We start from the raw sequence: 14,164 nt of genomic DNA, 5'->3' as shown, positions 1-14,164 counted from the left end.
ACGTTTGGAACTCTTTCCTCAAAAGGCGATAGAAACACAATTATGGAATACTGTTAAGACAGAGGTAGATATATTCTTGATAAACAACTTGTAAAAGGTTATCAAGGTTCAAAGAGTTGAGCAGGAGGGCATGTCAGGAACTGCACCAGGCATTCCTAAACATTAGGTGTCAATCCAGTAAAGATGCAACATAAGATTACTCACATGTGAAGGAACAAAAGCAGTGTGCAGTAGACATGGCTAAGAAATTCCACAACCAATGGATCTAAGCTCTGAAGTTCTGCCACATTCAGTCATGGATGGTAGTGCACAAGTAAACAATCAACATGAGTTGGAGGTTCCCACAAATATCTTCATCCTCAATGATGAAGGATGGCTGCATATCAGTGCAAAAGAAAAGGTTGAAGTGTCTGCAACTACTTTTGGCAAGAACTGCCAAATGGCCTATCTCAGCTTTTTCTTGAGGTTCTCAACATTACAGATGTCGGTCTTTAATCAATTCAATTCACTCCATGTGACATTACATGTGATGTAAGATTTGTCAATCATATATATATTAACATCATTTATTTTTGAGTTTGGATCTTCGAATTTGAAACAGTGCCATAAGGCTTTTTTCGTATGTCTGAAGGGGTTTAATGAATTACTTATATTTCTATAGCCACGGTGATGTCTTTTAGAAAAACAAATCTAAGAGAGGTGGTATTGGAGGCTAATGGGAATTTGTTTGAATTGGGAGAGTTTACAGATGAACAAAGTAAACAATGGAGTGTATTAGACTTTTGGAAGAAAATTTGGTATTTCTTTTGATTATGGGAAACACTCTCAACTTGAAACCAATTTTTTTTTGTTTAGATTTAGTTTGGGCAGTTCTGCAGGTTTCTTAGTTGAAGCTGGATGTATAACGCAGTTGCTCCTGAGGAAGGGAGAAGATAGTTTAAAATTGTTAAAAATAGGTTGCATCAGCTTAAGGAGTTAAATTTAAAAGACCAGACCAAAAGTGTTTGATTAAAACCCCAGAGGGGTTATTTAAAGCGGACAACGTTTAAGTTCAATTACATCAAGGAATCAAGGAAGAAGCTATCAAGTTGTCACAATTTGAAGCTACAGCTAAGTCAAACCTGTGCAGGATAGAGAAGAGCACTGTCTCTTATGTTTGAGTACTCTAATGGAATATTGTTGGGATTAAGGGAAACATATTTTTACTGTATGATTCAAAAGTTTTAAACATGGGTTATAAGTAAATAGTTTGGCTTATTCTATTTTATCTTCAATTCTTTTGCATAATTAACTTCTGTTTTATTCTTAAAACCAAATCTGCAACATTGCATGTTTATCGTTAAGTAATCTACCTTGTAAAAAGCCAAAACAAAATATGATCTATCAAGCCAGATTTCAGTTTGGGATCTGAGTTGTCCAGTGGTAACATCTGCTGGGATAATAATATAAGTAATGGTTGAAGGTATTGGATTTTGCAAAGGTTATGTATCCTGACAACATTTTAGCAATAGTACTGAGGACATGTATTCCAACTAACCATGTCCTGAGCCAATCTATTCCAATATAGCTACAATATTGGCATCTACTCAACAATGTGAAAAATTTCCTGGGTATGTCTTAAAAGTAGACATCTACTGTGCTAGCAAAAAGCACTTGAAAAAGAATAACCTGTTCACTGATACTCTGTATGGAATCTGCCAGGGCTACTCAGCTCCTGGTTTCATTACAGCTTTAGTCCAAACAGGGATAAAAATGCTGAACTACCGGGATGAGGTGAGAGTGCCTTTCCATGACATCAAATCAGCATTTCACTGAGTCAAGGAGACTTAGCAGAACAGATCAATGGGAATGGTGGTAGTGGTGGTGGGTGGGGGTGCGCTCTGCTGGTTGTGGTCATACCTAGCACAAAGGAAGATGATTGGGATCGTGGGAGGTCAATCATCTCAGCCTCAAGGTATCACTGCAGGAGTTCCTCAGTTATAGCTTCTAAGGACCAATCACCTTCAACTGCTTCATCAAATGACCTTCCTTCCATCAGAAGTGAGGATGTTCACTGATGACTGCACAACACTCAGTGCTACACTATGACTGAACCCTCTGCCATGCAGTATCACCAATTAGACCCAAGGCATAAGCTTCCTGTCATGAGTTTTCAGGACAAATCATTGGCAGTTTGAGATTGTTCTAGAGTGCTACCATCCATTCTCCTTTGTATACGAATAAGGGCCTGTTCATTTAAGTGATAGAGAATGAACCATTAGTGAGTTGTAACAAGAAAAAGCACTTGTATTAACAACAAGATGTGGTCTATTGCATAAAGGTTACTTTGACTAGTTTAACATAATTACAATAACAATCAGGAACCAGAGATGGTATATCTCACTCCATTGGGATCTAGATCATGGAGAATGGCTGTTTTGTTGAAACAAGTACTTTCCTCCTTACAGTATCCTGGATTTTTAGACCAAGATGATCAGTGAGGTCCAGTGAATTGTCTTGCTCATTCCCACTCTCAGCATCTGCCTTTCCGCTGACTCCTTTCATTATAGAAGCCCAACACCAACCCTCCCAAGAGCATCCCATTCCCCTACGCTATTCCTGTAACCCCTGTATTTCCCACGGCTAATGCACTTAGCCTGCACATCTTTAGACTGTGGGAGGAAACCTGAGCACCCAAAGGAAAGCCACGCAGACAGAGGGAATGTGCAAACTCCACACAGTCACCTGAGGGTGGAATTGAACCTGGTCCCTGGTGCTGTGAGGCAACAGTGCTAACCACTGAGCCACCATGCTGCCCAGTCATCTGAAGGCTCTTTAGTGATGACAGGAATAGAAATCATTTCCACATTTCCTGTAAAGTCACAGTCTTCCCATTGGCAGTATGAAACAATTGTCTTACGGCTTTCTTCCTTTTGTGTTTCACCATGACTCTAGATGCCCAATTAAATCTTCTACTGGGGCATGTAGTCTCATCACTGTTTCTTCAGCCATGGTATTTAATCTTATAAGAAAGTGAAACTTATTCTCTGTGAACACAAAGTGCTCCTTTTTATCTCTATCCTTCCAAGTGTGGTCCTTTGAGGCATTAATTTAAAGTTTATTTACCATTTCCTATGGGGATCTTTAATTTTCTTCCTGGAGCTCCATTGCTCCCCAGCCAAGTCCCAGATCAGGACAGCCCCTACAGATACTTTTTCCCTTTAGACTCTGTTTCTGCCAAGTGCAACTATTTGCTCTGCTCCTAGCCTACACTGTCTTGTATACATCTTTTGCAAGTTCTGAGATGAAGGTTTAAACACTGATTACTTATAGTTTTTGCTCTGCTGTTCCATGCCTGAGTTCTGCAGACTGCCTCTCTGTTCAACTACTTGCAGCTCTGACTGACTGAGAGTTCTTAAAATGGTAAACATGCAAACCTAGGAATTAGGAGCAGGAGCAGGCTACTCAACCCCTCAGGCCTATTCTGCCATTCAATAAGATCATGGTTGATCTTATATAAGTCAACAAACCAGAAACAACATCAACAAAGTAATAATCTACTACTACAACTTCTTGAAACAGTTATTCATTTTCAGATGAATGGAATGCCTAAAATACTGAAACCAAACTACTTTCTGGGAAGGAAACAAAACAGTGAATCTCTTCTCAACTGCTTCAAGCTCATTTACATCCTTTTTTAAAATAAGGATACTAATACTGTAAATGTACTCCAGCTTTGGTCTCACGAATGCCCTGTATAACTGAAGTATAACCTCCCTATATTTGTTTTCAATTCGCCTCACAATAAGGATCATATTCTATTAGCTTTCCTAATTACTTGTGGTACCTGCATACTAGCTTTTGTGATTTACGCACCAGGCCAACCAGATCCCTCTACATCTGAGAGTTCTGTAATCTTTCACCATTTAGATAATATTTCTTTTTCATTCTTCCTGCTAAAATGAACAATTTCACACTTTCCTACATTGTACTCCTTTTGTTACATCTTCGCCTATTCATTTAATACATTTATATCCCTTTATAATTTCCTTACATCGTCTCAACAACTCTGAATTATTTTCACAGCAAATTAAGCAATCGCACCTTTAGTCCCTTCATCCAAGTCACTTGATTGATTGTAAAAAGTTGACACCCCAGCACTTATCCCTGTGGCTCACCACTCATTAGAGCTTACTAACGTGTAAATGACCTATTTATGCCTATTTTCTATTTCCTGTTAGTTAGCCAATTTTCTCTCCATGCTGATATGCTACCCTGTAGACTGTGAGCTTTTATTTTCCACAACAATCTTTTGTAGCACTTTATCAAATGCCTCTGGAAATCGATACAGTACAGAGATTGGTTCCCTTTCATTCACAGCACATATTACTTCTTCAAAGAACTCCAATAGATTGGATAAACGTGATTTACCTTTCACAAAATCATGTTGACTCTGACTGATTACCTTGAACTTTTCTAAGGGATTTGCTAAAATGTCTAATAATAGCTTCAAACATTTTCTCTATTATAGATGTTAAGCTAACTGGCCTGTAGTTTCCTGCCTTTCATCTTCTAAATTGCTAAGAGGAGAAAAGACATTGAAATCATTCACCTTATTCTTAACAGCACTAGGATGTAAGAAACAGACTCGAATGAAAGTCTGTTTATGCAGCATGAGACAAGAATATTGATTGTTTGGGTCATTGTTAGCACAGAGATACAGCAAGAATAGTGAACTGTCCCACTATTTTTGAATAAAGGAATTGCATTTGCTTTTTTCCAATATTATGGAATTTCCCATGAATCTAGAATATTTAGTAAAATTAAAACCAATGCATCAACTATTTCACTTTTAATACATTAGGATAAAGTCCATCAGGACCCAAGGGATCTATCAGCCGACAACTCGAACAGTTTGCTCAGTGCCACTTTCCCAGTGAGTTTCCCAGGTAACTTTCCTGAGTTCTTCCCTCCCATTCATTTCTTGATTTACAGCAATTTCTGGAATGTTACTTGTATCATCAATAGTGAAGATGAACGAAAATCAGAATCATCTGTTCAATCATCCGCTGCTTCCTAATTTTCCATTATTAATTTCTCAGTCTCACTTTCCATAGGACTGATGCTCACTTTGTCAACAATTCTTTTTTAAATGTCTACAGAAATTCTTATTATCTTTGAATTTCTAGCTAGTTTTCTTTTATGCTAATTTTCCCTTTTTTCATTAATGTTTCAGTCATTCTTTGCTGTTCTGAAACTTAACTTTTGAATTTCATTTTCTCATATTCATTCTTTTATATCACCAGGCTTCCCAAACACTCAATTTTTTTAATGCAACATTTAAAAAAAATTCAAAAGAAATACTTCTGGAGGAATTATTTGCAGAACAAAAGAATCCTGTAAGAGATAAAATAAAGTTGAATCAAAATGCATGTCTTTTGGGGGTGGAAACAAAAGAACCTGTCTCAATGAAATACAGCAAAAATAGATTGCAGACTAACTGGTAATTTCTAAGATGTGATTTTATAATTTGGGTTGATTAAGATTAAATTCCACACTTAATGGCAAACTTTTGAAGGTTCCAACAAGTCTAAATGTCAGCAAGATTTAACCAATAATTTTACCAAATTCATGGAAATTAGCTCTGTTTGAATAGAGCTCCTGCCCAAACTCGATTATCTCTACTTGGTAGTATCTATTTTTCAAAAAGACAATACCCTTTACAATAATCCACAAATGAAAACATAACGATGATAGTATTCACCGTAGTAACACACTCCAAATGTAACAAAAGTAATGGAGAACTTTCAAACATAAGTTAATAAACAATGCATAAAGGTTTTAATGGCTCCACAAAATCTTGAAATTTATTTTGACACAATCAACACAGGTGCCACAGGAATAATACAACTAAATCCGATATGTAAATATGTTCCTCTCTGTTCAAAGTAAATGCAGAAAACAATGAATTATTTAAACTCAATACAATTAGCACAAAATAAGCTCTAGCGCCATCATCAGTAAATTTCTTTCAAAGTACTTCAAAGCAAATTCTTCCTTGGCAGACATGGCTCTTTTGAGGATTGTCTAATCTCATCTATAAGAATAAATCCTCAGGTGAATCAAGCCTTTATACTCAAGATTCTTCAGTTAAGGGATCAGTGAAAAGCAGAATTATTCTATTATTAACACAAGGTCAAACTCTTGTTTGGGAGAAGCACTGCCTTGGGCTATTGTAATTGTTTATTTCGTACAAAAAAAAGCTATAGTTGCCCTAGGTCATATTTTTTCAATAAAAGGGAACGAAATCATTCTATAATTGGATTACATCCCTTGTAGACTTCTAACTGACAAGACTGTAACCACATTTCTCAGACAGACACTAATTTTGTACACATCTGTTCCACACATAGACTCATAGAATTATACAGCATGGGAACAACCCTTCAGTCCAACTTGTCCATGCCGACCAGATATCCTAAATTAATCTAGTCCCATATGCCAGCATTTGGCCCTCTAAACACTTCGTACTGAAATATCCATCCAGATGCCTTTTAAATGTTGTAATTATACCAGCCTCCACCACTTCCTCTGGCAGCTTATTCCATGCACACACCACCCTCTCCATGAAAAAGTTGCCCCTTAGGTTCCTTTTAAATCTTTCCCCTCTCACCTTAAAACGAATGCCCTCTAATTTTGGACTCCTCTACCCTGGGAAAATAACCTTGACTATTCACACCATCCATGCCCCTCATGATTTTATAAACATCTATAAGGTCACCCCTCAGTCTCCGATGCTCCAGAGAAAATAGCCCCAGCCTATTCAGCATCTTCCTGTAGCTCAAACCTCCAACTCTGAAAACTTTCAAGTTTAACAGCATTTTTCCTATAGCAGGGAGACCAGAATTGAATGCAGTCTTCCAGAAGTGGCCACAACATAACCTCCCACCTCCAATACTTAATGCATTGACCAATAAAGGCAAGTGTACCAAATGCCTTCCTCACTACCCTGTCTACCTGCAACTCCACTTTCAAGGAACTATGCACCTGCTCCCCTAGGTCTCTGTTCAACAACACTCCCTAAGACCTTACCATTAACTGGATTCGTCCTTCCCTGATTTGCCTTACCAAAATGCAATACTTCACATTTATCTAAATTAAACTCTATCTGCGGCAACTCGACCCATCTGATCAAGGTCTTGTAGTTGTCTGAGATACTCTTCTTCATTGTGCACTACACCAACTATTTTGGTGTCATCTGCAACTTACTAACCAAACTTTCTATATTCATTCAAATCATTTATATAAATGACAAAAAGCAGTGGACCCAGCACTGATCATTACAGCACACAGCTGGTCACAGGCTTCCAGTCCAAAAAACAACCCTCCACCACCACCCTCTGTCTCCTACCTTTCAGCCAATTTTGTATCCAAATGGTGAGCTCTCCCTGAATTCCATGTGACCTTACCTTGCTAACCAGACTACCATGCAGAACCTTGTCGACCGCCTTGCTGAAGTCCATATAGACAATGTTCACCATTCTGCCTTCAACAATTTTCTTTGTCACTTCTTCAAAAAACTCAATCAAGTTATTGAGACACAATTTCCCATGCGCAAAGCCATGCTGACTATCCGTAATCAATCTTGCCTTTCCAAATACATGTAAATCCTATCCCTCAGAATCCCCTCCAACAACTTGCTCACCACTGACGTCAGGCTCACCTGTCTACATTTCCCTGGTTTTTCCTTACCATTTTTCTTAAATCATGGCACCACGTTAGCCAACCCGTAGTCTTCTGGCACCTCACCCATGGCTATCGATGATACAAATATCTCAGCACTTGTGCATAGGTATCCAAGTAGTACCACCATCAGTTTCAAGATAAAGACACTGAAACACAATCTGAAGCAAATATATAAATAAACTACACCCAGTTACAACAAAATTTTCATGTGTTGAAATTATTATTTTAGACCCTCGAATCAAAACCCCCAAATGAGGTATATTCCCTCAGAAGGTAAAGGTAGGGCAAACAAACACAAAATTCGCTTGATTAGAAAGGAGATGGAGATTAAAATAATGAAGAACAAGTTTGCGTACAATAAGTATCAGGTTGAAAATACAACTAAGGTGAATACAGAAGTTTCAGAAGGGAGGTAGAAAAATAGGGATTATGAATAAAGATTAGCAGATAACAATATAAAGGGGAATCTCAAAAGACCTCTACATGCACATAACATTAAAATGGTAAAAAGAGGAGCAAGATGTGGACTTCACAAGCTTCAAAATCTCCCCTCCCCCGACTGCATGCCAAAAACAGCCCAGCTCGTCCCCGCCTCCTGAACCTGTCCGTCCGTCCACTCCTTCCACCTCAAGCCCCACCCTCACCTCCTACCTACCAGCCTCATCCCACCTCCTTGACCTGTCTGTCCTCCTTAGACTGACCTATCCCCTCCCTAACTCCCCACCTACACTCACCTTTACTGACTCCATCCCCACCTCTTTCACCTGTCTGTCTCCTATCCACCTATCTGCTCCTCTATCCATCTTCTATCCGCCTCCCCCTCTCTCCCTATTTATTTCAGAATCCCCTTCCCCTCCCCCATTTCTGAAGAAGGGTCCAGACCCGAAACGTCAGCTTTCCTGCTCCTCTGATGCTGCTTGGCCTGCTGTGTTCATCCAGCTCTACACCTTGTTATCTTAGCAAGATTGATTAGAGACCAAAAAAGGGATTTATGCATGGAGGCCAGGAGCATGTCTAAGGTGTTAAATGGATATTTTGCATCTGTATTTACTAAGAAGGAATTTCTGCTAGGGGCATGATGACTGAGAAAGAAACTCAGTCAATAGAGAGTTTAAAATTGATAATAATACAGTAGATAGGTTGCCAGCACTTAAAATTAATACGGCACCAAGACTGAATGAGGTGCATCCAAGGATATTGAAGAAAGTGCGAGTGAAACTCACAAAGGCACTGGTAAAAATCTTTTAATGTTTCCTGGACTCAGGGGTGATGCCAGAGGACTGCAGAATTGCAAATATAACACGCTTGTCCAAAAGAAGGCTGTAAGGATAAGCCCAGCAATTACAGACAAGTCAGTTGAACTTCAGTACTGGGGAAACTTCATGAAACAACTGTTCAGGATAGAATTAACAGTCACATGGAAAAAATGTGGGTTAATTAGGGAAAGCCAGCATGAATTTCTTAATGGAAAATCCACGTTCAACTAACTTGCTGGAGTTTTTGAAGGGGTCAGAGAGAGGAAGAGTGTTGATAAAGGTGATGCTGATCATTTGGTGTAGATGGATTTCAAAAGGTATTTGATACAGTGGCACCAAAAAGCATGTGAGCAAAAACTATAGCTCATGGGGTTAATGAGACAGTAGCAGCATGGACACAAAACAGCACAGTGGCTCAGTGGCTCGCACCGCTGCTTACAGCGTCAGGGACCCAGGTTCAATTCCAGCCTTGGGCGATTGTCTGTGTGGAGTTTTCACATTGTCCCCATGTCTGTGTGGTTCTCTCTAGGTGCTCTGGTTTCCTCCTACAATCCAAAGATGTGCAGGTTAGGTGGATTGGCCATGCTAAATTGTCCATAGTGTCTAGGGTGGGAAATGCAGAATAGGGTAGAAGGTGGGTTTGGGTGGGATGCTCTTGGGAGAGTTGGTGTGGACTCAGTGGGCCAAATGGCCTGCTTTGACACTGTAGTGATTCTATGAAAATTGGATGCCAAATAGCAAACAGAGTAATATTTAACATGATGTACAGACACTGGTGTTGGACTGGGATTGACAAAGTCAGAAGTCACACAATACCAGGTTATACTCCAACAGGTTTATTTAAAATCACAAAATTTCGGAGCACGGCTCCTTCATCAGGTGATCTCTATATCTATTAATGATGAATAGATATTGTTTGAGCTGGAAGAAGGTTTGTGGCAGAGTTCCTTAAGGGTCAGTTTCATAATCCTTGCTTTTCCTGATATATTTTAATGGTCTAGACTGTGCAAGAGATTATTTCAAAGTATGGATTAAACAAGAGCTGGAAGCATTGAAAACTGTGAAAAGTTGGTGTAAACCTACAAAGAACATTGACAAGTTGGTTAAATGAGCAGATAGGTGGCAGATGGAGTTAAATGCAGAGAAGTGCAAAGTGATACATTCTTATGGCAAGAACATACAAACACAGTAAAAAATAGGGGGCACTACCACAAAGAGTATTGAGGACCAGAGGGACCTAGATGTATATGTGCACATGCCACTAAAGGTGGTGGGACAAGTACAATGAGTATTTAATAAAGCATTCAGTATCCGAGGATTATTAATGGGGGCATAAGTAACAAGATGAAACAGGTATAAAGTAATTTGCAAAAACTAAAATGTGATAAGAGAAAAAGCTTTGTCACCCAGTAAGTAGCGAGGGACTGGAATGCACTGCCTAAAAATGTGGTGGATTTGAGGCATTCAAAGGACTTTGAATGATTATTTAAATAGAAACGATATTCAGGGAAAATGTAGGAGAATGGCATTAAGTCATAATGCTATTCAGACAGCCTGTGCAGACAAATATGAATAGGGAACAAAAGTTGGCCACTCGGCCCTTTGAGCCTGCTCCACTATTCAATAAGATTATGGTTGATCTGATTTTAACTTGAAGTCTACATTCCAGCATAATCCTGATGATCTTTCATTCCTTTGGTAATAAAGAATCTTGACACAATGGGCTAAACTCATGGAACTGAGAGGCACCAGTCAGAATTCTTACAAACTGACATAATAAATCCAGAGTACACAATTAAAAAGTATATACAAATATAAAGCAGAACAATTCTTTTTATAAATGTTTTCCCGTAAAATAATACATTTATAGAACCCAGAGTAAGTACCATTTTCAATAATATGTAAAGAATTAGAGCCATTGGATGGTAGAACAAAGTACGGTTGAAGTCTGGACTGACATAATGATTTAGAAAGGAATGATTTCATGTTACATTTCAAGATGTCTTCAATCCAGAGGTTGAACTCTGGTTAATCTGAAAAAAATCTAGAATGCTAAACAACAATTAACCAGTAATTTTAGTGTCCTCTCTCAGAAAACTTTCTGAAGCTTGCAGCTGTCAGAATACAGCTGCACCAGAATTTTGGAAAAGCCTGAAAAACAATTCAGCAAAGCACCTAAACTTCCACCAAAGTGAAAAAGCCTTCTCACCTTCATCATTTTCTTTTTTAAGATGATCTATCATATACTGAATGGGATCATTTGGTTTATCCACGAGCAGACACTGCAGCATTCTCTGAAAGAATGAATTAAGAAAGAAAACAATTAAAGAGATTACACTTACATCTGATAATCCTCATTTATGTATTATTAGTTTTGTAAGTACATATATAACTATGAAGGAATTGGATAAAAGTACAATGCCAAACTAAAGAAGATTGAAATTAAACCAATTTTGAAATAAATAGGTTCAATTAATTATGCTTGCAGTCCTAAGATCATAAGATAGACTCTAAGAAAGAGAATCTTTCAGTCCATCTTCCCTACCTAAAGGCCACCCCTGTAATGATCTTCTTACAAAAGCATCTAATTATGTATTAAATCATTCTAGTTTTATTGTCTCAAGTACTCTCGTGCCAACCTCCAACTGCCAGAAATGCAAAAATCTTATTAACTGCTTCATATAACTATGAACTCAGCTAAATTTGATCCCACAAAGATTTCTGTGAGATACTTATTAATGAAAATGTTGATTATTAAATGTGCTAAGATATGAAAATATAGATCATTTTTAATGTACGAGTCAAATAAACAAAACTTTACAAGCCAAATTTCACAAACAAAAACATTGACAGTAATCAAATCTATGATTTCCAGTGCTAATTTCACACTTGAAATGCCATGGGAGCTGTCAAATGAAAACATTTCCGCTCAGATATGGAAGCAACAGATAATGTCCTTTGTTGATTTGTTTTGTTAAACATGAGAAGCCTATTTCCTCACTGGAAATGATATTGCATGTGTTGACCTAAGTGGCAGGCATCGAAAATTGTTGTTAATTGATGTTTAAATCTTTAATCATAGAAGCGTGGCAACAGGACTGGGGCTTTTTACCATCATGGCTGATCTGTGACCAAACTCTACATACCTGCCTTTACCATTTATCCCTTAATGCCTTCGGTTAATAAAAATCTATCAATCTAACATTTGAAATTACCAATTGATCTAACATCAATTGTTGTTTACAGAGCAGAGTTTTGAACTTCTACCAGTCTGTTCATGCAGTATTTCCTAATTTCATTCCTGAAAAGTTCAGCCCTAATTTTTTGACGATGTCCCTTAATCTTTACCTCCACAATCAGATGAAATACTTTCTCTGTATCTATCAATTGCTGCCCCCGAAAGCATAACATTTGAAAGTTTGGAACAAGATTTGTCAGAACACCTATTTGACTCCTTTCACAGTCCATGACTACTGCAACAACAAACTCTTTCCTCCTAAAATCTTCAGATAATCGTTTTGTTATTCACGGATAATTATTTGGTTTAAGGATACAGTATATTTACCTTTTCAATCAAATTTCTATAAATAAAACATTTATTATTTTGTTGTACAATAAAATTCTTATATTAACATAAAATGATCTCATCCACTACTTCAATTTCCTAAATTCCTTGATATCATATGATCAGTTATGTTTGAAAAATATCATACAATAATGGGTCATTGTCACTTCCACCACAAAATAATCTGTGGATTGGTTAGATTTAATTGGTTCAAAGACCATTTCCATTCCACGTTTTCTTCTAAACATAGACATGACGATTAAATGAACTGTAACTACAGCAAAAACAGTTGCGCTGACTCCCTCTTTCAAGCATAGAATACTTCATTGGAACTTCTCAAAATCCTAAATCATATTTTTTGCCATACTTTCCCATACATTGTGCATCTTTTACTCCACCCAAAATTATAATCTTGAGCATTTTAATTACAGAAAATCAGTTGACATAACATGGAAATACTCTGCTACTGACTCTCTGCCTGGGTGTTAACAAGAACAAATTATACCTGACCTGAACCATTAACTCTGATTTCTCTTCACAGATGCTGCCAGACCTGCTGAGTTTTTCCATCAACTTATGTTTTCGCTTCTAATTTACAGCATCCACAGTTCTTTCTGTTTTTATTTTCTATTTGACGTGAGTCAGATGAGAACCCCCATTTGGCAGCATGCTGAAGGACATCCAGAGTCTTTGCAACACCAGAAGTTATTCAAAATTATCTACACATTTGATCATGGGTGCTTCATTTAATGCTAGCACTGGTGTGCAATTCCTCCAATGGACCAGCTTGGTCCAAAAATTTGGAAAGTAGGCATTAGGTGAATTGGTGGAGCTGTAGGATAACACAAAAACGGCATGGTGGCTCAGTAGTTATCACTGCTGCCTCACAGCAACAGGGTCCTGGGTTTGATGTCCCCCTTGGGCAACTGTCTGTGTAGAGTTTGCACATTGTCCCCGTGTCTGTGTGGGTTTCCTCTGGGTGCTCTGGTTTCCTCCCACAGTCCAAAGATGTGCAGACTAGGTGGATTGGCCATGCTAAATTGCTCATAGTGTTTAGGGATGTGTAGATTAGATGAGTTTGGGGAATGGGTCTGGGTGGGATGCTCTGAGGATCGGTGTGAACTTGTTGGGACGAAGGCCCTGTTTCCACACTGTAGGGATTCTATGGAAAACCATAAATGGAACTGTCTCAAAGGTTCAGACAGAGTATTTTCACAAATGCCCTCCTTGACAGGGTGTGCTGCACTGAAAACACAGAGGTCACTGGCAACACATTCCTGCTTCCATTTCGCCATCTCCAATGGTGCTACGAATCTGAATTTCACACCTTTCATCCAATGACATAACATCTGACCCTCTATCACCTTATTGGGATCCTTGTGGTGCAACTTTAGACCAAGATACCCAGGTTTAAGTCCCATTTGTTTCAGAGGTGAATAATATCAACCGTGAACAGAATAATCAGAGAATATCGATATCACTTTATTAACAATTGCAATTTACAGTTTGTTGTTGGGATTGGAAATTACTGGCAAAGGATCACAAAGGAATTAATGGTTAGAATTAGAGTTGAGAATTTATTGCAAGGTTGAAGTGTGAGAGCCAATGGTTAGGATGA

At 38.2% G+C, this 14,164-nt stretch overlaps 1 protein-coding gene across 1 annotated transcript in view; it reads right to left on the bottom strand.

Moving 5' to 3' along the window:
* The window catches only part of ak8 (adenylate kinase 8), a 73,818-nt gene that overhangs the window by 57,910 nt on the left and 1,744 nt on the right, over positions 1–14,164 (bottom strand). Inside the window, exon 2 of the mRNA XM_048613385.1 lies at positions 11,191–11,275. Within this exon, the coding sequence (XP_048469342.1) occupies positions 11,191–11,275 (85 nt within the window). The remainder of the gene's footprint in view (positions 1–11,190; positions 11,276–14,164) is intronic.

Source organism: Rhincodon typus, chromosome 28, assembly GCF_021869965.1.
Source record: "Rhincodon typus isolate 14 chromosome 28, sRhiTyp1.1, whole genome shotgun sequence".
NCBI lineage: Eukaryota > Metazoa > Chordata > Chondrichthyes > Orectolobiformes > Rhincodontidae > Rhincodon > Rhincodon typus.
Note: the sequence above shows the minus strand (reverse complement) of the source record. Positions and strands in the feature narration are given on the sequence as shown.